The 27,190-nt window shown below is 47.3% G+C and overlaps 1 protein-coding gene across 1 annotated transcript in view; it reads right to left on the bottom strand.

Annotated features, from left to right (window-relative positions):
- Nucleotides 1-4,138: 4,138 nt before the first annotated feature.
- Nucleotides 4,139-27,190, bottom strand: part of SASH3 (SAM and SH3 domain containing 3) — a 285,239-nt gene continuing 262,187 nt past the window's right edge. Inside the window, exon 8 of the mRNA XM_085607768.1 lies at nucleotides 4,139-6,301. Within this exon, the coding sequence (XP_085463894.1) occupies nucleotides 6,111-6,301 (191 nt within the window). The 3' untranslated portion in view covers nucleotides 4,139-6,110. The remainder of the gene's footprint in view (nucleotides 6,302-27,190) is intronic.

Raw genomic sequence — 27,190 nt, 5'->3', positions numbered from 1 at the left:
GGCGTCGCCGAGGGGGAACTGCCCTCTTCGCCCGTTCGCTAGGGTTCGCCGCAGCCGTAGGGTCTGCTACATGGGCTCCGGGGCCGCGCGCTGACCTGCAGTCCCGGTGTCCCCGCTCCGCCTTCTCGCCGAATATGTCACCGCTCCAGTGCTGCGATCGGAGCTTCAACGCTGATCCCCAGCTTCCGGTTCTCCCGGCCAGCCGCCCCGCACTTCCGGTCGGCGTCCCAGGCACGCCACACCGGGGACTTCACTCCGAGGTCAGGCCGCACAAAATGGCCGGCGGCAACCCGTTCTGCCGTCTCGTTACGGGAGCCAGCTCAGCCGTATCGGCACCCGACTGGCCGCGTCGCAGTGGCAGGAGTCGGGGGCGGCCAGGTCTGGCCCCCGGAGGACTCACAGCAGGTCCGGGGCTTCAAAGATCTGGATTATGGCCGGGCTGGATGCGGAGCTCGCAGCTCACGAGTCCATCCCCATCAGCCTCCAAGCCACGCCCCCTTCTATGATTTTATGTATGTAACATGCATAGTTTCAATAAAAAGTTGGAGAAAAAAAAAACGTAGAAAAAAACCCCGTAGCTTTTAAAGCCTTAAGGAGTTCCTGGCAGTCTACAAAGCCAAATGTCTGCTAGTTGGTACTTACGGCTCTGGAGTATGGGGGACAAAAGATTTTATGGCCATCTAGAGAGTTGAGAATAGTTGCCTGAAAAGGCTGATGGGGTCCATGCAGTACAGCCATCTATATAAGCCTTGCAAAACTTTGCCTTGACTATGTCACTGATCTCATTAAAATTCATCCTCACCTATTGTAGCTAGCAATCTGGACAAAGCCTGAAGCTAACTTTAGCCGTAGTGTGATCAGGGATTACATCTATGTGATAACTTGTCTGTACAATCTGCTTTGCACTTAATGCTGTTTTGTAATTTCATTGTACTTTTAGGAAAACTATTTTTTATTTCCACTTTTAAAGGATATCAATATTAGAGACTACAAGACAGCAATATATTATTTACAATCTATTCCATCTTTAAAGGTTTGCCTGACCATTGTGAGCTATAATCAGCACGTTCTTAAGCATAGGAAATTTGAAGTAACTATCATGTTTTATGCAGATACTAAGTATCTTCTTCACGTTCATATTTCCTGAATTTGTGTCGAATTTGAACTATCCTATCGTTGAATATCTATAAATGTGACATGTCGACACTTTTCTTTGTTCTATGCACACAACACTTTATGACACTCTCATAGTCTGTCTGATATCGTAATATTGTTTTTAATACTATGTAATTGTGTTTTTATGATGCGATTCAAAACTTCTGTTTGTATATTACTTGTCTTTTATGACCTTTGGCTGAATAAAGTTTATTGGATTGTTTGACCGCTTCCTAAATTCACAATTGTATCTACAATTCAGAAATGTATAACTTTCCAGCATCGCCCACAGGTTTCACGCCTGTTCCCACCACAAACTGGAAATACATTGAATCTACAAAGAACAGACAAAATTGTCTGCCGCTAAAAAAATGTCAAACCTGTAGTAAAAATGTTTTGGGGAGAAGATGGTGATAGTAGCGCAGCAAACCTTTCGTTGATACCATTTTAGGAAAAAAGGAACCAGGCACTTTGAGCAGCACTATTTTTCCCCCAAAAACTCAAATGTAGCTATATTTTGGTTATTTTTTAAGTCCCCTCCTTGGGACTCCACAAACCCTAGGAGCATTTAGAATCCCTATGACGATGGGAAACAAAGACGGAAATTTGGCAGGGATGTCTTATGTGAAAAAAGTTAATGCATCAGCGCAAAATACCCCAAATAGACCTCAGCACTGGGAGTGGAAAAACCTCAGCAGCTAAGGGGTAAAGTTTTATATTTTTTGAAAGGGTTGTAAGGAGTTTTTAAGGTTCAGGGATGGTTCGTGTATAGGGGTAGTAAGTAAATTTTGGGACTCAAGGATGAGTAAAGTACAAAACTGACAAGGGGGTTCATGAGCTCAGAGATTGTTAGCGTGTAGGGCTTTTGAGATAGTTTTAGGGTTCAGGAATGGTTAGTGCATAGTGGTGGTAAGAGGTTTTTAAAGGTCAGAGATGGGTAGTGTATTGGGTAGTAAGGTGTTTTTAGGGTCAGCAGTGGGTAGTGTATCGGGCTAGTAAGGGTTTTTTTAGGATTCAGGATGGATAGTGGGTATGAGTAGTAAGGAGTTTTCTAGGATTCAAGAATGACTAGTTTATAATTACATGAAGTAAAATACAATTAAATATATATGTATTTTAAGTTCTATATTTGTAATAGTTTAATATGTATTACTTTTAAATTTGAAATTAATTGCAAAATGAAATGATAAATTCTAAGTTATTACATTTAAATGAATTAAATTAGATGTGTTTATAAATATACATATATAATTACAAATACATTAAGTGACATACATTTTAAATTAATAAATGGAATTACGTTTTAAAAACACTGTGGCCATAATTTACTCCTTTTTCTCATAACAGTGCAGCATCCAAATTTTCTGCAATGCATTGCACAAATGGCAAAATACAGCACACTCATGGCCATATTTACAAGGGAGTGGTGGAGCGTGGCGTTAAACACAAAATGCTAACGCCACGCTCTGCCATTCCGAAAACGCAGGGATGAGCCATATTTATACAGAAATGGCTTACCCCTGTGTTTTCCATAACGCTGGTGCTAAATTAGGCTGCCTGGTGCCTGCGTTGAGGGAAGGATTTTGTATATGCAGGAAGGTATCCCTTCCTGCACATAAGCAATCCTAAATGGTGATTTGAAACTTCTATGCGTGCCGCATTGTGAAGCACACTTAAAAGTTGCAAATTGTCATTTTTTTATGATTGTGGTGTTTTGCTGTTTCTATGTGTGATGCACAATGCAGCACCCACATAAAACAACAAAAACAAGTAGAAATAAAGCATTTCTCCTCGTTTTGGCATGTTAACAGGTTTTCCCCGATTATAATTTTGGCGCTGCCTCCTATTTACACCACCCTTAAATTGAGGGCAGCGTCAAAATTAATGGGTATTGTGGAGGAATGCCCACCGCAACACCCATTCCCCATCCCTTTGACGCTAAGTGTAGCATGAAAGGGGGCCTTATTTACAAAGCGGCGTTCAGCCACGCTAAGTGGCTTAATGCTGCCTTGCAAAAGAGGCGAAGCTCCTATCGCCACAGGAACGTCATTAAGCGTGAAATTGCTGTGGTGATAAGGGCTTGTAAATATGCCCCTAAGTTTAGCCAGCTGCTGCCATCCCCTGTGCTGGTGCTAAAACAAGCTTGCTTTGCACAACGCACAACCTCACACCATGGTGCAGAGGCGAGTGTGCTGTTTAGTTTTGGATTTCTACTGGAAGCATACCCTTCCAGTAAAAAATTCTATGTCGGAGAAACTCAGAATCCCATGCATTGGATGTGTGCCGTACACCCGAGTAGTGGGCAGTAGTTTTTGATGCGAAACCCTGTCTGGCTGTCTTAGTACATCTAGCTTTGCATCATAACATATGGGTGTATGTGTTGATTCGCCCAATAATGCCCTCTTGACGCAAAGTGCTATTTGTGCTGAGGGTGACTTAAGCTTGTTAAGTTCTTATAAAGTCTTAGGAACTCAGCGGTGCAGATTAATCAGAAAATGACTACAGCAAAATATAGAACACCTCTCCTAGATGGTGCATATAGTTTTACTCATAAGCTGTAGGACTCCCATCACATCATCTGCTGAATACCAAGTAGTTGTGCATAGGGCTTTTCTCACCTTTTTATCATAGAACATGTACTACATGACAAAAATATGGCAACATGTAATTAAACGACCACATGCTTTGGGGAGATATTCGGTAAAGCCCACGGGGTAGAGATTTGAATAAAACCTATAATTAGTTAGGCAACATGTTGGAATATTTTTTCTGAAATGTTAACCCTTGCATTCTTGTTCCCCTGACCATACTTCACCATCGCAATCACTATCTCTTATAAGATCACTTATCAACAAGAATGTACATGTTGTTGCCTAGAAGTTAGAGGCATATCTTGACTATGGCTTTGGTAGGAACAAATACGTGGGATGTGTTGCCAAGTGAGTCAAAGAGAGCGTGGAAGGCAAGGGGAAATAATCTAGACAAAGCTAAAAGTATCTTTATTGAGGTCTAAGATATTACATTCAACATTGGGGTGCCACTGCTGGGAATGGCCTGAATTGGAGCTTCCCAGTCATGTCTCTATGCTAAACCACCTTTACTGGTAGGAGGTTGTATTGTACCTCCCAGCAGGCTGTGAATGTCTACAGTACTTTGTAACATGCTGCCTGATGCAGTTTTGACGTAATTTTACAGCGCTATTTTTTGTTCTTGTTTTATATCTGCTTACACAAACCATTCACACATTTACAATAAAACGCACACTATTTGAGATTCAAAAAACAAGATAAAATTGTCAGTGCAATGGTGTCCAAAAAGCATCATGGTGAAATGCAGAGATGTATATGATTCACTATTCCGAAGCATTACTACTAAGATGTTCTCTCAACTTAACTATTTACTGCTCAATACATTTGTTCTGAACTAGATAAGAACCCGCATTATTTAAATTTATTAACCAAGTGTTTCCTATATAGTCACTTTCAAGATGTTCTCCCTTTTTAACCATGGATTGTCGACCCTCTCAGGATTGTTCAGAGTAAAGAAAGATGTGTAATAGATTCTCATTCCTTTATGCTCAACCTTCAAAGCTTGTCTACCTTGTGGAGATCCTGTATCAAAATCCCACAACATCTAATACATAGAGAAATCCTAAACCAAAACGTGTTTAGCACCTTCTAGCTGCCAGCATAGCTACATAACTTGTCTACCTTGGACCTCCTGTACCAAGCTCCTGCAGTATCGAATAGATAGAGAATTCCGAAGCAAAAGAATGTTAAGGACCTAATATGCACCAGCTTAAGCAGTGGCTCCAAATAAGAGGGATAGGTTTGTGTTCAAACAATCTTCAGTGCATAGGCTGCTTTAATTTTGCGTACACAGGTCTGTCCCCTTTGCATAGTCCCTGGTCCATTTGATCAGGCTTTTTTAAATTACATATGTAGATGTTCGAGTATCCCAGAATGACTTGTGCACCTTCAGTGCATGCAAACAATACATAGACATATCCAGAAGATACATCTATCATAGGAGTATGTCTTAATATAGTAATCTCTAATTTCAGCTAGCAAAAGCCCAGTGACTTTGAAACAAATTATATTGGAATGTCTAATTGTCAGCTGATGCAAAGAGCCTACAGGACTCAAACCCAAGTTCGAGCCCAATGATCTAAGCGTTTGCTTCCACGTTTGTCTTGGGCAAGTGTAAGCTTGAGGAATACAGTTGCAGATATATAGATAGACAATATCACTTTTGCATTATAACATCCTCAACTATTCATGATTGTCCTCTCTAAGAATGCTGGAAATTAAAATATACTGCTGGGTCCCTTGAAACAATGGCCTGGCCTTTATTCTGTGAGTCAAAATATTGTGGGTTAATATTCAATTTCCAAATTTGCTAGCTATGGAGTTGCTTTGTAGAGCTCCTCACAGACAGTTTGCATGCATGGCTTATTCGGCATGGCACTGTTCTCGGGGTATGCAAATGGCTAGAACTACTATCTGGCAAGCTTGTTGCAGAATATAAATGTACTCATTCCTAAAATAAACCCAAGCTGCTTCTTTAAAAACCGTTCTAAAAGCTAGCACAGTTTTTTTTTTTGCATGCCTATTTGCCGGACCAGCTTCTGGACAGGAGGTTTTTATGCCGAAGCACAAAGTGAGGCTTGAATCTCAGCAAGGTACACACGCGCTTGGCAAACGCAATAAATCCAATTGTCCATAAGCGTTTCATGCTACATTAAAGTTGACATTTGTTGTCCAAGATATCTAGGCCACTTTTTTATCCTATATGTGAGATCTGCACTCCTAGCAGCATCCACCACATTAAAAAAAAGTACCATCCAAATTCTCTGTTCCCTCAGTTCTCTTCTCCGACAGAAATTTGTTTCCAGAACACTGTAAGGCACTCTTTTGCATTCCTTTATCCGTAAGCTCTGATCTTGAGCTACTCATTCAGTTGGATGCTTCAAGAGACAAGCTGAGAAGTTTTTCCTCCACATTGCTCAAATCTGACTCTTCCCTGCTGTTCTCCATGTTGTCAGAGCCTTCATAGCAACCAGAATCCCGGGGAACATCGTCCTTATAGTCTGAGGTCATGGGGCGGGTCTCGGAGCTGTTGCTTCCGTCTTCAGTTTCACTCCCAGCTGCAAGACACAATAGCAAAACAAACTCATTGATCAGTGCCCTGTCTCTATTAACTGACATATTACAATCAAGTTATCAATACTAATATTATATCTAAAGGCGGTTAGGAATTTAACAAGTTGCTAAGGATTTGTTGAAGCATCCAGGTATGCATGCATGCAACCAGCAAAAAGATAGAAAACCTAAGGATATATTACGGGAAAAGTACTAAGAACACATTATGTCTAATTGTGTCAGGATAAGTATTTTGCTTACAGGATGTAATGCCCTCAGCTGCACTAGATAGCCTACTTCATCATAGGGCACCTCCCCAATAGAGATCTAAGTCACAGATTAGCCTAATTCAAAGGCTCTTCCCTGATGTTTGTGCCTCTTCCCACTTCATCATAGGGCACCTCCCCACTAGAGATAAAAGTCACAGATGAACCTAATTCAAAGGCTCTTCCCTGATGTTTGTGCCTCTTCCCGCTTCATCATAGGGCACCTCCCCACTAGAGATATAAGTCACAGATTAACCTAATTCAAAGGCTCGTCCCTGATGTTTATGCCTCTTCCCACTTCATCATAGGGCACCTCCCCAATAGAGACATAAGTCAGAGATTGGCCTAATTCGAAGGCTCTTCCCTAATGTTCCCACCACATACTCCTGTATGGCGTAGCGCACTACCTACCTGGGAATGTACTTTGGCACTGTATGAAGAACTATAGGAACTTTGCAATAAAACATAATATATAAACCCACCAGATGTGAACACATGTTTCTAACTGAAAGTGATGTTTGTTAGCACAAAAACTGTGTTCTGGTGGGTTGTAGAGCTCTTTATTCCCACCACCACTACCAACAAGACCAAAGGCTGCATTAGGACTCTGTTGGTTCGAAGAAAGTGCTGTTTCTGTCTGATGAATTACTTTAACTGCAGATTACTCACCCTTTGAATTCACCCCAAGCACCAGACTGGATCTGGAACTTTTTCAGAAATTTGTCCTGCACACTGGTATGTGGTACTCTTACACTCCGTGGCGGCTTCACATCGCCTCTGCAAGTGACAGCACAGAGCTGTATATAGGTGCCACCCTATGTCAGTTTTCTTTTGGAAATCTATCACACCCTCAGATGAATCAATCATAACAGATCATCACATGGTTGCATGATAGTATGTGAAACCTAACTTGGGACCTTCTTAGAACCATAAGGTTCACTCCACAGAACAAGAAAGAGTGACGGCAGTGAGGAATCTGCAGTTAGAAGTATCCATCAAAATAACCAGTTATGTAGCTTTGGTAAAGCTCTTTCTGGTAGATACTCTATATGGAGAGTCCTTGCCTTTTGAATATCAAAGCAGTATCCCCTGCATGAGTGAACTTACACAAGGAAGTCCTGCAGAACCAAGCAGGCGAAAAGGCCCTTCCTGCAGACTTCATTGTCGAGACAGTAGTGCCTGGGGAAGGTGTGGATGGACACCAATGGGAGAGCCTGACAGATGTCCAGCACAAAACACTTTTCACCAATGCTGTTGTGGCAGGACTGGCTCTTGAGGAATCAGCTTGAAGGCCTTCGGTTGGCCAATGATTATGAGAGAAAGATCGAAGCTGGAAGACTTAACGTTCCCTGGGAGCCATATGCCACTTCTATGGGGCCTGCTGATTGGTTTTCATTTTCCCCTTTCTACAGGAAACAGTTTCCGGCTCACCGTTTTTGCTTCACATGTTCAGGCAAGCACACCACCCTTTGTTTCCCGCAGGTTGGGCGTCATTCAGTTCACTGCCGGTGCTCAGGGTCAGGCAGGATATATCACTTCTTTGCTGGTGGTCAGGAGGTGATGGGGGAGGGCAATCTACTTGTTTCATTTATAACCAGGCCTGACTTCTGACTCATGCTCTAGCGTGCTAACTGCTGCAGGGAGACCAGGCCCCAGAATCCTCAGGCCGGTGCCTCCTCCTTGACTGTCACCATCTTGCCTGGCTGATGAGGGGTGATACCCTGAAAACGGTCCCATGATGATTGTTTCCGGGTCCAGGGAGGACCTGGCTTGGCAGTTCAATCAATCAATCAATCAATCAATCAATCAATCAATCAAGCATTTGTATAGCGCACTACTCACCCGGAGGGTCTCAAGGCGCTTGGGGCGGGGGGGTTCCGCTACTGCTCGAACAGCCAGGTCTTGAGCTGTTTCCTGAAGGCGAGGTGGTCTTGGGTCAGGCGGAGGTGGGTCGGGAGGGAGTTCCAGGTCTTGGCGTCCAGGTAGGAGAAGGACCTTCCTCCTGTGGTGGCTCTTCAGATGCGGGGGACAGCGGCGAGGGCGTGGTTGGTCGATCGAAGCTGGCGTGTGGGGGTGTAGAAGTTGAGGTGGCTGTTGAGGTATCTTGGGCCTTGGTTGTGTAGGGCTTTGTGTGCGTGGCGACGGAAGGTGATTCTCTTGTTGACCGGGAGCCAGTGCAGGTCTCTCAGGTGTCCGGAAATGTGGCTGTGTCGGGGGATGTCGAGGATGAGTCTTGCTGAGGCGTTCTGGATCCGCTGGAGTCTCCTCTGGACCAGACGGCGTTGACTTGTCTGGTCATGGAGAGGGAGGAGTCCAGGATGAAGCCCAGGTTGCGTGCGTGGTCTGCGGGTTTGGGTGCGCTGCCCAGGGCGGTGGGCCACCAGGAGTTGTCACAGGCGGAGGGTGAAGAGCCCAGGATGAGGACTTCCGTCTTGTCTGAGTTCAGTTTCAGGCGGCTGTTCATCATCCACTCGGCTACGTCTGTCATCCCTTGGTGTAGGTTGGCTCTGGCGGTGGCGGGGTCATTGGTGAGGGAGAGGATCAGCTGGGTGTCGTCGGCGTAAGAGATGATGTTGAGGTTTTGTTGGCGTGCGATGGCCGCGAGGGGGCTCATGTAGACGTTGAAGAGGGTGGGGCTGAGCGAGGAGCCCTGAGGGACGCCGCAGATGACTTCGGTGGCTTCTGATCTGAACGGAGGGAGGCGGACTCTCTGTGTCCTTCCGGCGAGGAAGGAGATGATCCATTCTAGTGCCTTCTCTTGGATTCCGACGTTGCTGAGGCGCTGCACTAGGGTGCGGTGGCAGACAGTGTCGAATGCCGCGGAGAGGTCCAGGAGGATGAGGGCCGCAGTTTCCCCGTTGTCGAGCAGGGTTCGGATGTCATCGGTGGCTGCGATGAGGGCGGTCTCGGTGCTGTGGTTGGCCCGGAAGCCGGACTGCGAGAGGTCGAGGGATCCGTTCGTCTCGAGGAAGGCGGCCAGCTGCTTGGTGACGGTCTTCTCGATGACTTTGGCCGGAAACGGGAGAAGCGAGATGAGGCGGTAGTTTTTGAGTTCGGTGGGGTCTGCTGATGGTTTCTTCAGTAGAGCGCTGAGTTCGGCGTGCTTCCAGCTCTCTGGGAAGGTAGCGGTGTCGAAGGAGGTGTTGATGATGTCCCGCAGGTGGGGTGCGATGACAGCGTCGTCTTTGTTGAAGACGTGGTGAGGGCAGGGGTCGGTTGGGGATCCGGAGTGGATGGAGTTCATAGTGCGGATGGTGTCTTCGGTGGTGATCGTGGTCCAGGCGCGGAGGGTGGTGGTGGGGGTCGTTGGTGCGGTCATAGGGTGCGTCGGTTGTGTGCTGAAGCTGTTGTGTATGTCTGCGATCTTGTTGTAGAAGTAGGAGGCGAGGGAGTTGCAGAGGTCTTGTGATGGGGTGATGTCGTTGCTTCCGGCGTTGGGATTGGAGAGCTCTTTGACGATGTTGAAGAGTTCCTTGCTGTTGTGTGCATTGTTGTCCAGTCGTTCCTTGAATGCGGTTCTCTTGGTGGTATGGATCAGTTGGTGGTGTTTTCGGGTTGCGAGCTTGAGGGTGGTCATGTTGTCTGGTGTAGGGTCTCTGCGCCAGGCTCGCTCGAGGGCACGGCAGTTCTTCTTGGAGCTCTTGAGTTGGTCGGTGAACCACGGTGCTTTCTTACTGCCGGGTCTGCTGGGCGGGGTCCTCAGTGGGGCGAGGTCGTCGGCGCAGTTGCTGATCCACTTCGTGAGGTTGTTGGCGGCCTGGCTGGGGTTCGCAGAGCTGGCGGGGGGATCTTGGCTCAGGGCTGCGGCGAGCTGGTCGGCTGTGATCTTGTTCCAGTTTCTGCGTGCGACCTGCTGGTGGTGGTGGATCGTGTTCTTTCTGAAGCTGAAGTGGACGCAGCTGTGGTCTGTCCAGTGGAGTCCGGTGGCGTGGCTGAAGGCGATGTGCTTGCTGGATGAGAAACTGGGGTCGAGTGTGTGTCCGGCGTAGTGGGTGGGGGAGGTCACCAGCTGCTTGAGACCGAGGTTGTCGAGGTTGTCCAGCAGGGTGGTGGTGTTGCGGTCGTTGTTGTTCTCCAGGTGAAAGTTGAGGTCCACGAGGAGGATATAGTCAGCGGAGGGGAGGGCGTGCGGGCGGATGAAGTCGGCGATGTCTTCGCTGAATTGTGTGCGAGGTCCCGGGGGTCTGTAGATGAGGGTGCCTCTGAGGGTGGTCTTGGGGTCGGTGTGGATCTGGAAGTGCAGTTGTGAGGGTGTCGTCGGTGTTGGTCGTGATGCGGATGGTGTTCTTGTGGACGATGGCGATGCCTCCTCCGGTCTGGTTGATTCGGTCCCTCCGGGTGATCTTGTATCCGTCCGGGATGGCGATGCCGGGCGCTGAGGAGGCGTTCATCCAGGTTTCCGTGAGGAAGGCGACGTCTAAAGATGTAGTGTCGATCAGGTTCCAGAGTTGGACGGCGTGTCTGTGGACGGAGCGAGTGTTGAGCAGGATGCACTTCAGGTGGTTGCTGCTGGTGCTCGGTTTGGTGGGTGCTGGTGCCGTGCATGTCTGGATGCAGGTGAACTTGCAGGAGTGGCAGCTGAAGCGTCCGTGGGTGCGTCTCGGGGTGGCTCGGTAGCATCCAGGGATCCGGCCGGCGTTGAGGGCGTTGAGTTCGGTGGCGTCGTAGGTCCGGCGGGTGGGCTGGTGTCTACGGGGGCCAGGGGTTCTGGCACTGGGCGCGGTCCAGGCGCGGACGGGCGCAGACGGGCTTACCTTTGGTGCACCTTCGGCACGCATAGGGCGTGCACGCTGCGCGTACGCGTGGACTCCGCCATAAATGGCGTAGTGGGTGGCGGAGCGAGGGAGGAGCAGCTGGGAGGCGGGAGCGGGGTGGCCAATGGGCGGGAAGCAGGAGTGAGACGGGGCGGGGCCGCAGGGGAGCAGCGGCGGGGAGCGGGGAGGGGGACAAGCGGCGGGAAGGACACTAGGACGGCACAGGAGGCACAATCAGGGGCAAAAGTGAACACAGTACAGTTGAACAGAAGAAAACCCAGCAAACAGTGTACAATGGCGAAACAACGCAAAGTTCACGATCAGGGGCACAATGGAGACAGGAAACGAGCCGGGAGAACAGCAGTCCAGGCACACGCCTGTGCGTGGCAGCAGCGGAGGGGTCGGGGGTCCCGGCACTCAAGGAGGGAGCTGTGTGGTGCGTGGAGCGACCAGCCCTGCAGGCAGGGGCAAAGGTCACAGCTCACCACCGTGCGGCGACCTCCTTAAATGGTCCGTGGGAGGGAGGAGCAGCTGGGAGGCGGGAGCGGGGTGGCCAATGGGCGGGAAGCAGGAGCGAGACGGGGCGGGCCGCAGGGGAGCAGCGGCGGGGAGCGGGGAGGGGGACAAGCGGCGGGAAGGACACTAGGACGGCACAGGAGGCACAATCAGGGGCAAAAGTGAACACAGTACAGTTAAACAGAAGAAAACCCAGCAAACAGTGTACAATGGCGAAACAACGCAAAGTTCATGATCAGGGGCACAATGGAGACAGGAAACGAGCCGGGAGAACAGCAGTCCAGGCACACGCCTGTGCGAGGCAGCAGCGGAGGGGTCGGGGGTCCCGGCACTCAAGGAGGGAGCTGCGCGGTGCGTGGAGCGACCAGCCCTGCAGGCAGGGGCAAAGGTCTGGACTGGACTGTTCACATGAGGCACAGGTTCAAGACTGATTTGCATATGACGGGGTCTAAACTGGGATGGCATGGTGAGCAAAAGAATGATGGATTTAACCCAGATATCTTAACTGGGGCTGAATGTTTGATTTACTCTGCATTCCATCCATTATCTGTGTGTCTTTTGCTTTCTTGCCCTAAGTGTGCCGGGTATGCCCAGACGTGGGTCCTGGGCTCACTGTGATACTGGATTCAAACTAGCCTGGCTGATAAGGGGTGAAGCCCCGAAACCGGTCCCAGGATGCTTGTTTCCAGTCCTGGGAGGACCTGGCTTGGCAAATCAGTCTGGACTGTTCCCATGAGGCACAGGATCAAGACTGATTTATATATGGCTGGGTCTAAACTGGGGTGGCATGGTGAGCAAAAGAACAATGGATTTAACCCAGATCTTTTGACTGGGGGTGAATGTTTTATTTGCTCTGCATTCTGTCCATCATCTGTGTGTCTTTTGCTTTCTTGCCCTAAGTGCACCGGTTATGCCCATACATGGGTCCCGGGCTCACTGTGTCCCTGGTTTCAAGCTAGCCTGGCTGAAGAGGGGTGATGCCCCGGAACTGGTCCCAGGATGCATGTTTCCGGTCCAAGGAGGACCTGGCTTGGAAGTTCGGTCTGGACTATTCCCATGAGGCACATGGTCAATACTGATTTACATATGGCTGGGTCTAAACTGGGATGGCATGGTGAGCAAAAGAACAATGGATTTAACCCAAATCATTTGACTGGAGGTGAATGTTTGATTTGCTCTGCATTCCGTCGATCATCTGTATGTCTTTTACCATTTTGTGCACAGCGCTCGCCATGCTGCTTAGGATCTTTGTCTTAATGATATTGTTGTTAGTAATATTTTGCTTCTTGAACCTGAGGATTCAACCACATTAATCCTAAGGTCAGACCAGCCGTGCATCTGTGCTGTTGGCTGTGTTAAATGAGTGGGCCAGGGCAGAAAGGAGCACTGCGCATCCTACTCTACGCCATCTTGGCGAGCTACCCCAGCCTCAACACGAAACATTTAGACCTAGTGTGGTCTTAGTTCTCTTCACACGGTTAAGCACATTTTCCACAAGGTACACAACATGTCAGTGCTTAGTAGCACTGACTATTTAACTGCATACTGCGTTTGTGAAAAGTGGCTTTTTTGTTGCAACACCATGATTTTTTTCAACATTCCATTCATTTAAAAGTCTAGATATGGCTCAAACTTTATTGCCATGTTCACGAATGACTCTTTGTATGAACTACACACTCAAAAAGTTTAATTAATGATCAACTTAACACAATATATTTAATTAAAGAAAATAGTCAAACTCTGACTTGAAAACAACATATTGTATGCAAAGCTACAACTTTTTAACAAATTGTATATTAAAGTATCGTAATATGGTTACGAAAAATCCAATTGTAATAAATATTATATGTATAGAACTTGCAGGCACCATTTAACACAGATAAACTATATCCCTTTTATAACACAACCGAAAAAAGCAATTTGAACTGGGAAACACAGTACAATTATCTGGCTTATTTTGGTGCTCTGGCCCATACAGTCATACATGTTCTGTGACATGGATGAACAAACAAAGGAATGAACGGGCAGATCGACAAATGCAAATTTGTTGGATGCCTAGTCGGTGCAGGGGTATGGTGGTTTAATCTTTATATCCTTTGCTGAGGCCTTACGTTGAAAGTGGAGAAAGAAGTGTCAATTCCTATTAAATCCTTGGCCTCTCAGTGGAGAAATGTCTTGTACTTACCGGTAATCTTCATTACCCCGATTAGGGTCCTCCTCGTCCCAGTGCAAAGGTCACATAAGCCCCTCCCACCCACCGCCATACCTGTTATCAACAAGTCCAAGACACAAACCCAGCGGGAGGGAGGGAGGGAAGAGGACTGGGACGAGGAGGACCCTAATCGGGGTAAAGAAGATTACCGGTAAGTAACAAGACATTACTCCCTCATGGGTCCTCCTCGTCCCAGTCCTAACACTGTGAGGTACTCCCAAGCAGAGAACCAAGAATAAAAAACGCAGGATACCAGGGATCCATGCAAAATGTAATCAAAACAAATGTTTAATGAACAGCAGCGTGCAAAACGCCAACAGCAAAACTGTCAACAGAGGCATGTAAAACATCAAGGAGAATGTGTCGAACAAACGTGTGAAGGGACTGCAAAGTTGGCGCCCTACACATCTCCAGGATAGAGAACCCAGCCGCCTCAGTCCAGTAAGCAGACACAGAACGTGTTGAACGACCCCGCACCTGAGACGGAGGAGGCAGATCCACAGACCCACAAGATAGGCAGACCGCCAAATGCACATAGCGATCGAAGGCGGAAATAGAAACCAACGAACCCAGAGCCACACTCCCTCAGGAGACAAACATGGTAGGAGAAAGACGAAACCCCAAGGCACGGAGGAAGAAACACCGAAGGGTGCGAACATCCAAGGATGAAGAAACAAAGGAATCCCCATCCCCAGGAAAAATAGGAAGGAATCACCTCTAGCTGCAAATGGAACACGGAGGAAACCCAGGGAGAAAAGCCGGGCCCAGCCCCAAAACCACCCCATTCAGCAGAAACTACAAATAAGGGAAGGAGAAAAGCAAAGCACCCAACTCATTCAACTGAAGCGCGGAGGCGACGGTCAACAAAAAAGTCACAGTTGAGGACAACCACAACAAACAACCTCCAACAAAGGCACAAAAGGGGGCAGAGCTGCGTTAGGAGAAAGCGTCGGCATCACGAAAGTTATCCAAGGCGTAGGCAAGACATCATAGATACAGGTGTCCCCAAAACTTCCATGGTGGACATTTGATTCGTCATCCGGAGTGAGTAACCATACCATGAGGATTAATAGCTCTTCGATGAGAACTTTTTCTGCCTGACTTGAAGCGCGTCTGAAATTAATATTTATATCGGCAAATCGGTAAAACTATATGAACGACAGCATAGTCTGCCACATCACTTACAATAAGAATCCATAGAGGTGTTGTCCAAGACGGTTCCTAAATAAATCTACACACCTGGCAAGCGTGCACTTTGGTATGAACAAATGCATAATTGTTAACGCCCCCAAGAAAGACAGTGGGCATACCCCTACGTTTGATATGATTTATGTTTGCAACAAGAAGGTCCTGAAGAAGGTGGTTTGAATATGTTTTTTTACCACCAAAACAAGCGTCAACCACGTTGTATGCGGTCAGCCCACAACAGGATCAAGGAGACCAAGAGACATCTTCTTTCCCTTCTGACCGGATTGTGTATGTGTATATGGGTTGACTGTTAGTTTGATTGGTGTGATCATGTATGTATGCTAGTTATTTTTGTGTCTCAAATTTGTATTATCACTGTGTAGATAGGAGTGCATAATTGTTTAAAATCACAGTATGTGTTATGAAATGTACAAAAAAAAGGAAAAAAAATAATACACGCAAACTAAATAAGTGTTGTTAAACAATGACTGTTTTAAAAAAATTGCTATGTTCTTTTATATTGATATAAGAAAAGAAATGAGCTTACATTCAAAATAAAAGAAAGTTGATTTGAAATAGTACATGCTTTCAGAAAATGTTTTTAAATTAGCCCTCTTGGAGCAATGATTGCCCAGATATAAAGAAATATAAGTCAAGTGGGAGGTTGCTCAGTTTGTTTTTTGTGCTTTTCCCCTTTTCTCCCAGACCTTATCATTCCTTAGAGGGGTTCCTTTTGTTCATTAACAAAAGGGGGCAACAGCAGACCCCACAAAACAGTAGGCAAACCCAAAAAGGCACAACCACAGGAGAGACCGGATGTTGAAGCTGAAAACTATGCAGAATCCGACTCACCAAAGGAGCAACAACCTCCAAAGAGGCCCAGGACCCCGACAAGTCTGAACCGTAGGCCAACGAGAAGACAAGGGGAAGGATCCCTCAAAATCCATCACGGAGAAAGACAAGAATAGAAGCCAGATCTCCAACCTCAGATCCAGACCAAGAGAAGAGCACCAGGAGACAAAAGAGCCCCAACGCGCACCATAGTTCTCAAGTGTTGAAGGCCGACGTGACAACTGAATGCCACACACCACCACAGAAGAACACTCCAAAGATTCCAACGACAGCCGCTCAAGAGCCAGGCTGTCAGATGCAAGCGACAAAAGACAGGGCAAATACAGGTGCGGACACAGAAGTGGAGCCAGAATCAAGAGAAGCCGGCCAAACCTGCCCCCAGCCAGCAGCAGCAGGAGAAGAAACCAAAGGCAGCGAGGCCAAAAAGGAGCAACCAACAGCACAGACACCTTCACACCCCCCGAATTTGCTGCAGCACCCTCAGGAGGTGGGAAATAGGAGGGAAGGCATACAGAAAGCCAAGGAAATGAGAGAGCAACCCCCAAGCCTGAAGACAGACCGCCATGGGACAAAACCAGGGGAGAAGAGTGTCGGGAGTGGAAGCAAAAAGACCGATCTAGAGAGTCTCGAACCAAAGACAAAGGTCCTGGAACAGAGGAACAAACAGACAGCACAAAACATAGGACAGGAGGAAGTGGCCCAAGCCGTTCGTATAAAAAACCGACACCTCGGAACACAAACAGCCCTCAATGTCAACAGACGAGATCGTGCCCAGACACAAATCACAGAAGTCAGCGGGTACAGAGACGCGCACCAGGACCCCCCATGAAGGCGCAAGTAACAACAAGCCACCAGAGAGCTGGTACTAACCAACAGACTTGTCGGCCGCCAAGGACCCCACAGTGGCCCCCCAACCCCAAGGACAGACGTCTGAGGCCAACAAGAGGAGAGTAGGAAGCAGAAAACGCACTTCCTACACCAGAGATGGCGAGCTAAGCCACCAGTCCAAAGAAGGAATCAGAACAGGGGAGAGAGGATCCAGAACCACGCAACCAGCATGGGAAGGGACCCAACGAGGCAACAGAAGAATCACCAAGGACCCAAGGGCAGGCGAACCCGAGAAACCACAACCATGGCGGCAGCCACCAACCTCCGGACCTGGAACCAACTCCGAGCCGGGGCAGAAGGGTGACCCAGCAGGACCCGCAGAAGAGCCAACAGGGTATAGAACCAAGCCGGAGGGAGAAAACAGCCCACTGCAAAGTGCCGAACAGGCCTCCGATAAAACAAAGTCCCCGAATAGGAACCAGATGAGAAAAGCCAGATCCAACACAAACCCCAGAACCTGAAACAAGGCCATCAATGCCACCACCGCCAGAAGAGCCTCAAGGAGGGTGGAAGCAGAAACCAGACAAAAGCAACATAGGGACCCACAGGGAAACCCAGACCCAGCAAAACCCCCACAGCAAAAATCCGGGGAGCAGTAGAGAGGCCAAAAAGGCAACAGCGGCAACTGGTAATGGAACCTATCCACTGCAAACCACAGGAACCACCGACCCGCCGGAAGGATGGGAACGGGAAAACAGGCGACTTTCAAATCCAGGGAAGCCAAAAGAATTGCCCGCCAGGATAAGGGGAACGACAGACTGCAAGGGGATCATCCAAAAATGACAAATACGCACCAATCAGTTCAAAGCCCAGGGACCCAGAAACAAGCAGAAGGAAAACAATGGGCGCCGGGACCAGGAATAGAGAGGAACAAAACCCCAGGTCCCGCACCGCCACCAGAACCAGCACAACAGAGCCCTTCGACAAAAACAGGCAGACGCCAGAGAACATGGCAGATCGCATCATGGGGCCTAACGACAACAGAGTAACCTCGAAAAGAGTCCAAAAGGGGGGCGGCCCCGGAACAGAATCCAGTAACCAAGATCGATGACCGACAGGCCCCACCAGTCGGAAATCAGACCAGACAAATGATCCAGGAACAACAGAGCTGAACCACCAAAATAAAAACATCGCCAACGACGTAGACAGGAACCCACAACCAGTGAAACACTAGGAGTTGAACACATAACCTCTTGAGGCCACGTTGACACCACCTGGGCATAACACCAATTGACCAACACCCAGGGGCAGCTACATGAGCTGAAGAGTCTGGGAACCAAATGGAACGCAGCCCCTCGACCATGGGCTTGACCACGCAAGGGCAGAGAAGAAGACAGAGCACACGGAAACTCCAGAACATGGAAAAAGGACAAGTTCCTCCACATAAACTGTCCGTAGAGTAAGCCAAAAAAGCCCGGGATCCACAAAAGCCAGGAACAGACCAAGGAGTCCGAGCAGCGGCAAGGCACCAACGCGCGGTCCAGAGAAACCGCCTTCCAGCCACCGCACCCCCAGCAGCCGAGGAGAGGGCCCTTAGGACAACAAAAATATAGCAGACAGAAACCGAGTGAAGACCTCCAGCTGCGCCAAGACATAAGTGAGATCCCCCTGTCCGGGAAGACCGTCAAAACCCTTAAATGGACCTGCGAAGCATAAGCAGAAGAAGCGCCAGTACGCACCCCAAAAGAGAAGTAGCAGAAGAACGCTTAAGAGCGGGCTACACCACCCGCACAACTGGGACAGCCCAGGAAGGGAAAAAGAAGAAGAAGCCATGGAGGACAAAATAGAATCTACCCCAGGAACCAGAGGGAACTGTGCGACAAATCCACCACCGCCACCTCAGAAGCGCGGAATCCCCTTCATGTCGACAGCAAGCCATACCACAGCCAGAATATCTGTGAGGATATCATAAAAAGGGAGGACATCCACACCGAGGAACTACACAGGGAGCAAAAAAAAACAACATCAGACAAGGACCAGGGGCCAAATCCCAGCACAGCACAAACAGGGAACAACATGTCCGAAAAACCTTGCCTCGGATGTACATCAAGTGTTCCCCAGCCTAGTTCGCAGAAGGCTCAAGCAGCGCAGCCCGCACAGCAGAATGAAAGAAATCCTGCAAACAGACCATGAAAGTCGCATAAGGACAGTACGCTGCACGGATAAAGATGTCGCAGGCACATTGAGAGGAGTACTCACCCCCCATGGCCACAAGCAGGAAGAGCAAACCATACAGGAAGCCCACTCAAACACTGTCCCCAAGTAACCAAGTCCCGTGAAACACGAGACATGAAAATCACAAAGGACAGCCCTGCAGTCAACCCCCAGCCACAGAATAAAGTACCATGGGCGTGGGAGCTGCGCCCCAGCGCCGGACCGATCCGAGGCCAGAACACAAGTAAAAGCTACCCTCCCCAGCCCAGAACGTGCGCAGGGAGAGTGTTCTGACCAGGGAGCAGGAGCGCAGCTGACCAAAATTCCGGTGCGGCCGCGCGCAGAAAATGCAATAAACAACAATGTAAAGGCAAAAAAGTAGGCAAATATCACACGGCACCGAATACACAGCCTGCCCTACCCGGAATCCAACCAGGAAGCAACACGGAGCAGACCAGCGTTCCGAGCGCCTTCGGACAGCAAAAAGAAGCAGGCATGGCGGTGGGTGAGAGGGGCTTATGTGACCTTTGCACTGAAAGTTTTAGCGTTTTGATTGACTGCTAGAGGCAGGACCTGCCTCACTTTGTTAGGACAGGGACGAGGAGGACCCATGAGGGGGTAGTGCCTTGTATTCTGTGATGTATTTGTGGTGTAGCGGTCTAGTCTGCGACGCACACTGCGTGTGATGTCAGCGGACATCCCGTAGCGGCCATGTTCTTCAGATCGGCATTAGCGCGCCGAATTCAATCTGTACGGAGCTCCGCTCCGGCGCTCCCAATACGCTTATGCAAATAAAGGTGTTGCAGTCCACGTGCTTAAGTGTCCTCGTGTGTTGCTTTGGGAATCAACTTACAACTTTACAATGGCGACGAGGTGGTAGTAGAGGAGCCACACACACATCCAAAACCCACGTGGTGGCAGAGCACAGGCTGGGCAACTCAGAGAACGCAATTGGGGGCGCGACAGAGCAGCGGAGAGCGCGCGGTGCTGAGGAGGAAGCGCCATCTGGTCATATCATCCAGATTTGAGCCTGGTAAGCGGGTGCGCACCCACAGACAGCGCCACGTGCGACAGTACAGCGCTAATCGTGCCCCGAAGGGGGGGGGAAGACTCCACAAGCTGGCAGACACCAGTGCTGACCACACGGACAGTGGAGAGTATGTGGCACAAGAAACAGGCAGAGGGGAAGAATATGAGAACCCCGAGGAAGACGACGAGATCTTAATAGTAGAAGAACAAATACTGGGCAATGAGAGCTCGGTGGAGAAGAAACCGAAGTGCGACATGTGCATAGGAGGAGTACGAGTTACCATGGGGGCGGACTCGGGATCGCCCTACACGATCATAAGGAGTCAACTGGGAGAAGGAGTTAAAGAGGTTGATGTGGGCCTACCGAATAACACCCACCTCCACGGGTTACAGCCCCTTCCGTGTACTCCGGGGAGAGAACCCTTCACGAAGGACAACGTGGCTTGGAAAAGACTCACAGTACAAAGCCATTGGTCCCCAGCAGTTGTACGAAGGAACCTGGAGAGAGCGCAGGCAGTGTACACTGAATACTATGACAAAAGACACAACACTAAGGACGTCGCACTCGAGAAGGGTGAGTGGGTGAGAGTCAAATTGCCCACGCAAGGGAAGAAAGGAGACAGCAAGTTCCAAGTGGTAGAGCCCTACTCCAGGTCAGCGACGGGAAGATATGGTCCCAAGACCGAATGGCAAGATGCACTCGCGCCCACGAGAAGGAACCCGGAGAGGAGTCTGGTGATAAAGGGGTGGCCAGTGCCACGAAGGACTCGGGCGCAGCAAGGTGGAAATCCAGCGAGGGAGACGGTAGTCCCTGGTCGGGAACAGGGCGACAAGAAAGAGAGGATAGAACAGGACCCGGACCAGACACCCAGGAGGAGCAGGAAGCGGTGCAGGACTCAGAGGAGATGGTGAAACATCCTGCCTGGACGGGGTCGAGACCACCCCGACCCCAGGGGGGCGCAGTGCGAGGACACGATGTGGGAGAAGAGCAATGTTGCCAAGGAGGTTCGAGGAGTTCAGTATGGACAACAAGTAAGACTGTTCCAGCTGGGGTTGTTTTGTTGTTGTATAGAGGGTTGCAGTAGCTTTAGTGTTTATAAAGGGGGAGATGTGGTGTAGCGGTCTAGTCTGCGACGCACACTGCGTGTGACGTCAGCGGACATCCCGTAGCGGCCATGTTCTTCAGATCGGCATTAGCGCGCCAAATTCAATCTGTACGGAGCTCCGCTCCGGCGCTCCCAATACGCTTATGCAAATAAAGGTGTTGCAGTCCACGTGCTTAAGTGTCCTCGTGTGTTGCTTTGGGAATCAACTTACAACTTTACAGTATTCCCCACTATTGCTTTGTTGCTCTCTAAAGTATGATCTTCAGTATGTTACTCGGAATGGCCATTATATGTTTGCAGTATTTGTGAGATATATATACACATATATATATATACATATTTATATATAAAAGTACCTGTATCCAATGCTTAATTTGAGCACCGGCACTTAGGGCTCCCCACAGGCACTTAATTCGTAACACCAGCACTTATCACTGTCCACATAGTAGAACTGTTTGTCTATGTTTGAGGTGAACAGTAATGTTTAATAATTTAATATACATAAAAAAATAATACCAGCCATCCAGCCGATTCTTAAAGTTTTGTGTGGCCTGGAATAGTCCGAATTTTCACACTTGTAGGTGTGTGATGGTTAGTAGCCGTGTTGGTCCTGGCATCGGCATCGATGGCAGGGGCACTGGGTGGTGCAAGCCGCAGTGATCTCCTGAGAGGGTCCCTGGCACTTATTTTTACAAATTAAACACTGCCTACATTTAGGAAGAACATAGGTCACATTTAGGGTTTCCAGATTGCTTCACATCTGCCAGACGCTATTGGTCCAGGCATGCGATTATCTTCTATAAGTGGTCTTTTTCATCACATCCGGACTGAATTGATTGATTTCAGAAGCAAATGAAGAGTATAATTTACACAATGAAGTGAAATATTAATTGAAAACTCAAGCCCAGAATGAAGTTCTTTGCGTATATACAGCAATCTGCCAATTCAAAGTTGATTCTTTGAAGGTTGGACCATTTCACTAATGAAAACAGCAGAAGAAACATTAAAATGCTGCAACAGCTGATCTCCATTTCACATGCATTCTGCTTGAATTCTTCTCACGCTGCTCTAATCAGAAATCCTACAGTTCCACATAGCACACTCAGTGTTTGTACTTGCCATAGGCATTCGTGCTAACCATGGTTTTTTTTTTACCTTTGATGTTTTAACTCTGTATTGTTGCACTCTACTTTATAACACACAGTCCTAGGGCTGGGGTTACAATCACCCCCCCCCCCTTGCTCTACACCAGGTTTACCTTTAATGTTTTAACTCTGTATTGTTGTACTCTACTTTATAACACACAGTCCTAGGGCTGAGGTTACAATCACCCCCTCCTTTTCATGTTAAGGAAAAAAGATAAAAACAGACTTCACCACACTGCAGCAGACACAGGTCACTGATGAAGGAATAGGGGCAAAGGGAAAATCTAACTGGTAAAATCAAACCATTGGCAGAGCAGTTGGGAACCTATACAAGAAGAAAGCAATGGACCATAGTGTTGAACAGGTCAACAGAAAGGCAGCCAACACGAGAGTATGACCAGCTGATGCAGCACCTCCCCACCGCATGATAGCTGAAGGTAATAATGCCTTTGAAAAGGGTCAAGAGAGTCAATGAAGTCAAAACACTGACTTGGGGAAACTGTGGCAGTAACCAGTAACTGGATTTAGTCTAAACGGTTATGCCTGAGACAAACAGGTGATGGCATATTAGAATGGGTCAGTCTTACATCTGCATGGAGAAGAGACGCCAGATGTACTATTGTTCTGGTCACTAAGAGCAGTAGCAATTTGCAACCAGTTTTTTTTGTGACCAGAAATGTCTTTTGTAATAATAGGTTTGTTTGCAAAATAAGGAATTGGGGTTGGGTCACAGTCCGACCCACCTAATTAATATTGATTAGGTTGGTCGCAAATTACAACTCACTCTGATTATCACAATCACAGGGAAGGTGACCTCCAAGAGTCAGGCGATCACCAACCTTGAGACAGAGTTTGAACCCAATTTCCTTAAAGGAAGCTGGGCTGCTTTTTTTTAATTTAATGTTTTTATTTTTTAAACGTTTCAGTGAGTGTTGGTAGTGGTCCTATGAATCACTGTCCAGCCCTCCTGAAACTTGTCCCACAAATCACAAACGGGAAGAGGTTCAATGGGGTCCTTGTCCCTTTTGTGATGAAGTAACCATCCCAATTTAGGAGTCTGTAACTTTTCAAATGTTTGTGGCTGGAATTCTAGTTGCAAACTATTGATTCACCTGGTACAGAATCACAATTTGAAAGAGATGCCCACAACACGCCCCTTCCAAACTACAAATTGCCATTTTAGGAGTCTGCAAAACTTAAGTTCAGGATTTTGACGGATTCAGCCTGGAGGGATCTTAGATGATGATCACTTAGGTTGCTGCATTGAGATGCTCCCTGTGACCTTCTCCATATTGTATGGCATGGTGGTGTTAATAATGTAGCTTTACTGAGGCTATTAGGAGGATTACTATCAGCACTGTATTACGTATCAACAAGAACCCTTTGGAAAAGGAAAAACCAGTCCCGCAGTAAAGGTCTGCCTTTGTCATGAGGCATCTGAATTGGCTCAATTAAGGCTATCATCTCTTGTTGTGATATGGTTCTGTAGATCTTTACGATTCCTACAGAGTGGTTTAATCAGGTTAATCACCTGTTATCCGCATTTGTGCACCATTATGTTCCAGGATCTGGAATTACCTTGATATTAACTTCTGGGGGCTTGTTGCATATGAGCATTAAGCCAGTAAGGCACCTTCTATTGAAAGAGCTTTTGGGAACATTGGAAAGACAGAATGCAAATACAGAAACAATCTGTCCAGGGCAGTCTGATGCTTACAAGGTGCATCACTACATAATATTTTTTTATTTCAGGTATCTGCTTAGTAGACAAAAAACAATTGTGACTTGAGGGGTGGGGGCATATATAGTATGCATGGAGGACTGGACATATCCTCAGCACACATGAGTTAAACGACTTTGTTTGGACTTGTTTGTTCTCTTTTGATCTCAGCATTTAAACATTTTTAGTTTAAATTATGTATTGCAGTCTGTATAACATTTGTTCGTTTCTATTTGTTATCTGAGAGGGCCACTAACATTTTTCTATTGTTTGTGTCATGCATGCAACCCAAAGTGTTTTTTTCTCCTCTTATTTTATGAATTGAGAAAATATCTCCGCTGTTTAATAATGCCATTTACATGTTATAAGAATAAGACTGTGTTGGGATGAGAGGGAGTGAAAGACAATATGAACAACTTGATCAATCGCTTACTCTTCAGTAAATTTACCATAGCTACAGCAAGTAGGCAAGGATAGAAATAGAAATACCAGCATTTGTGAAGCGCACGGCTACCCCTGGAGATGTGTCTAGGCGCCGGGGGCCGTCAGAAAGATTAAGCGAGCTATTGCCCAGAGTCACAAGGTGCTGGGCTAATGTGTCACCGGGGATCGCACCGTGAGCCCCGGTGTTCCGCAGTCAGCCGCCCTGGCCGCTGCACCACACCTCTTCCTATGTCCTTCATATTTTGGACCCTGTCATTCTCTGATGATGAGTGTTTGAAATGGAGGTTTCTGGTTGGCAGAGTATATACCCAGTCCAAGCAGGAGCTACAATTCTAGACAGGGTAAATCGTATACATAACCTAAATTAACCTGTGCCCAACCTCTGGTAGCTTGGCACAGAGAAGTCATACTTAACTTAAGAGGCATTGTGTAAAGTATTTATGCAACAAATTAATTACAGTGACACAGTGAAAACACCACAAAAAGATTCCACACCAGGTTTGAAAAATCGAGATTATTTAACTGAGTAAAACAAGACCAAAACAACAACAATCCAATAAGCAGAACATGAGATATGATTTTTTAAAGATTAAATGTGAAAACAGTGCTTAGAAGTCACTAGTGGTCCAAAGGTTACTTGAGGTTGTGAGGGACTAGGGTAAATCCAAAGTTCAGGCTGACCGCGATTGACTTTGAAAAACAAGGAGAGGGGCTCAATAGAGTCCAAAGGGACAGAGCACCAAAATATACTGTAAAGTATGAAGAGTTCCCTTTGTACTAGTTGCAACTTATATTTAGACCACTGCTGAGATATCCTGTCTTAGAGGATATCGCACAAGCAGATATCAACCAAGGCTATAAACAATATGATATGAGATGTGAGAAACACAACAAGAAGCGATATATAAAAAAGGGAAATAAAATATCACAAGGATGATCCAATTCACAGCAATAAAAATAAAAATAAAAATACAAAGAACGTATAATAATCAGGTGTACATTTTTATTAAAACATGTATGTATTAATACAAAGAAATACAAAGTTAAAACAGTTCGTTAAATTCAAAATTTCATAAAAAGACAGTAAAAAATAATCAACAAAATCACATAGAAGGAGAACTTGTACAACAAAGCACCACGATCGTGCCTTAACAATGTTGGTTTGTAATACCTATGGACCAATAGTAACCGGGAACAATCTACCCTGGTTTTTAGTGGTCTTTGTCCCAGGACAAATGCAACCAAACAACAAGCGTCGGCGCGTTTCGGTGGGATAAAAAAGATAAAGCCACCTTCTTCAGGATGGGTAATAATATTCCTTCCTTCAGTGAATATCACATACAAATTCCTCAACTTAAGTCGTTGATTTAGTAGCTCACAGTGTGTCGCTGACTTTTCGGCTGACAAAGATATTGAAAAGGATATGTATGTATACATATATCTTAAACCATTGCCAAAAGGTTCACTTTGCGTTCATTTTTATATGTTTTTTTGTTTTACACGATCTATTTTCAATCACGATCAATCGTTAAAAAAGATTTTTCCTATCGAACGGCCAAATGGGATAGTCAATGATCATCCATTTCCACTTATTGGCATATTCCAAAGATATAAATATATTCAATTGGAAATCAGGTAGGCTGTATAGCTCTACTCGTCTAGAATTTAAAATGCGGATCAGTACATCATGACGATATGCGGGCAAACACCACGATTGACGTCAGACCGGATACAGGACACAGCTCCTACTAACAAACTACCTTGGATGGAGCAAAGCATTGAGGACTTGAGGCGAGGAGTCAAGGAGGTGCTGCGCTGTCATCGATTTGTGGATGGAAGTGAGCGTCGGTGCCAATCCGTGCCGTCGATGGAAACTTCATTGCCGAAACCCTGTAAGCTGCAGGCACTGCGCCGTTGTCAAGCCTCGCCATTTGTTGTCATCGAGCCACACCGGATGTAGAGCTCCGGTCATCAAGCAGCCGCTGCGTCGGTGTCGAAGGGCGATGTGTCAAATCCGATCAGTGCAAAGCAGCTGCTGCATTGACATCAATGTTGAAAAAGCTGCAGAATCCCATTTCTGATGCCCAGGACTGGAGGGGGCACCTCAGGCAAGGGTAGGACTCACAGATTGCAGAGTCTAGCAGCACCAGGAGAGTTGCAAGAAGTCTTTTGTGTCCCTGAGACCTCAGAAAACAAGAGGCAAGTCAGTAAGCCCTTGGAGAAACTTGGGTTCAAGGATATACAGTACAGGTCCAGTCCCTTTCACTCCCAGGGAAGAAGCAGCAGGCCAACACAGCAGAGCAGGTAGCAAAGTGACAGTCCCTCCTACAGCACAGCAATCAGCAGGCCCACACAGCAATGCAGTTAGCAAAATATCATCCCCTCCTACAGCAGCTCTTCTTTTGAGGCAGAATGTCCTTACTTCCAGCAAAGTTCTGATTTGGTGGTATCAGTGGTCCAGTACTTATACCCAAATGTGCCTTTGAAGTGGGGAAAACTTCAAAGAGGCCCTTGAAGATCACAATGTCCTGTTTTTCTTGCCCTGGCTCCAGCCACACTAGAGGGGGGTATGCAGCTCTTTATGTAGGGGTAGGCATAGCCCTATTCAGGTGCAAGTGTC

Source organism: Triturus cristatus, chromosome 5_2 (genome assembly GCF_964204655.1).
Source record: "Triturus cristatus chromosome 5_2, aTriCri1.1, whole genome shotgun sequence".
Taxonomy (NCBI): domain Eukaryota; kingdom Metazoa; phylum Chordata; class Amphibia; order Caudata; family Salamandridae; genus Triturus; species Triturus cristatus.
Note: the sequence above shows the minus strand (reverse complement) of the source record. Positions and strands in the feature narration are given on the sequence as shown.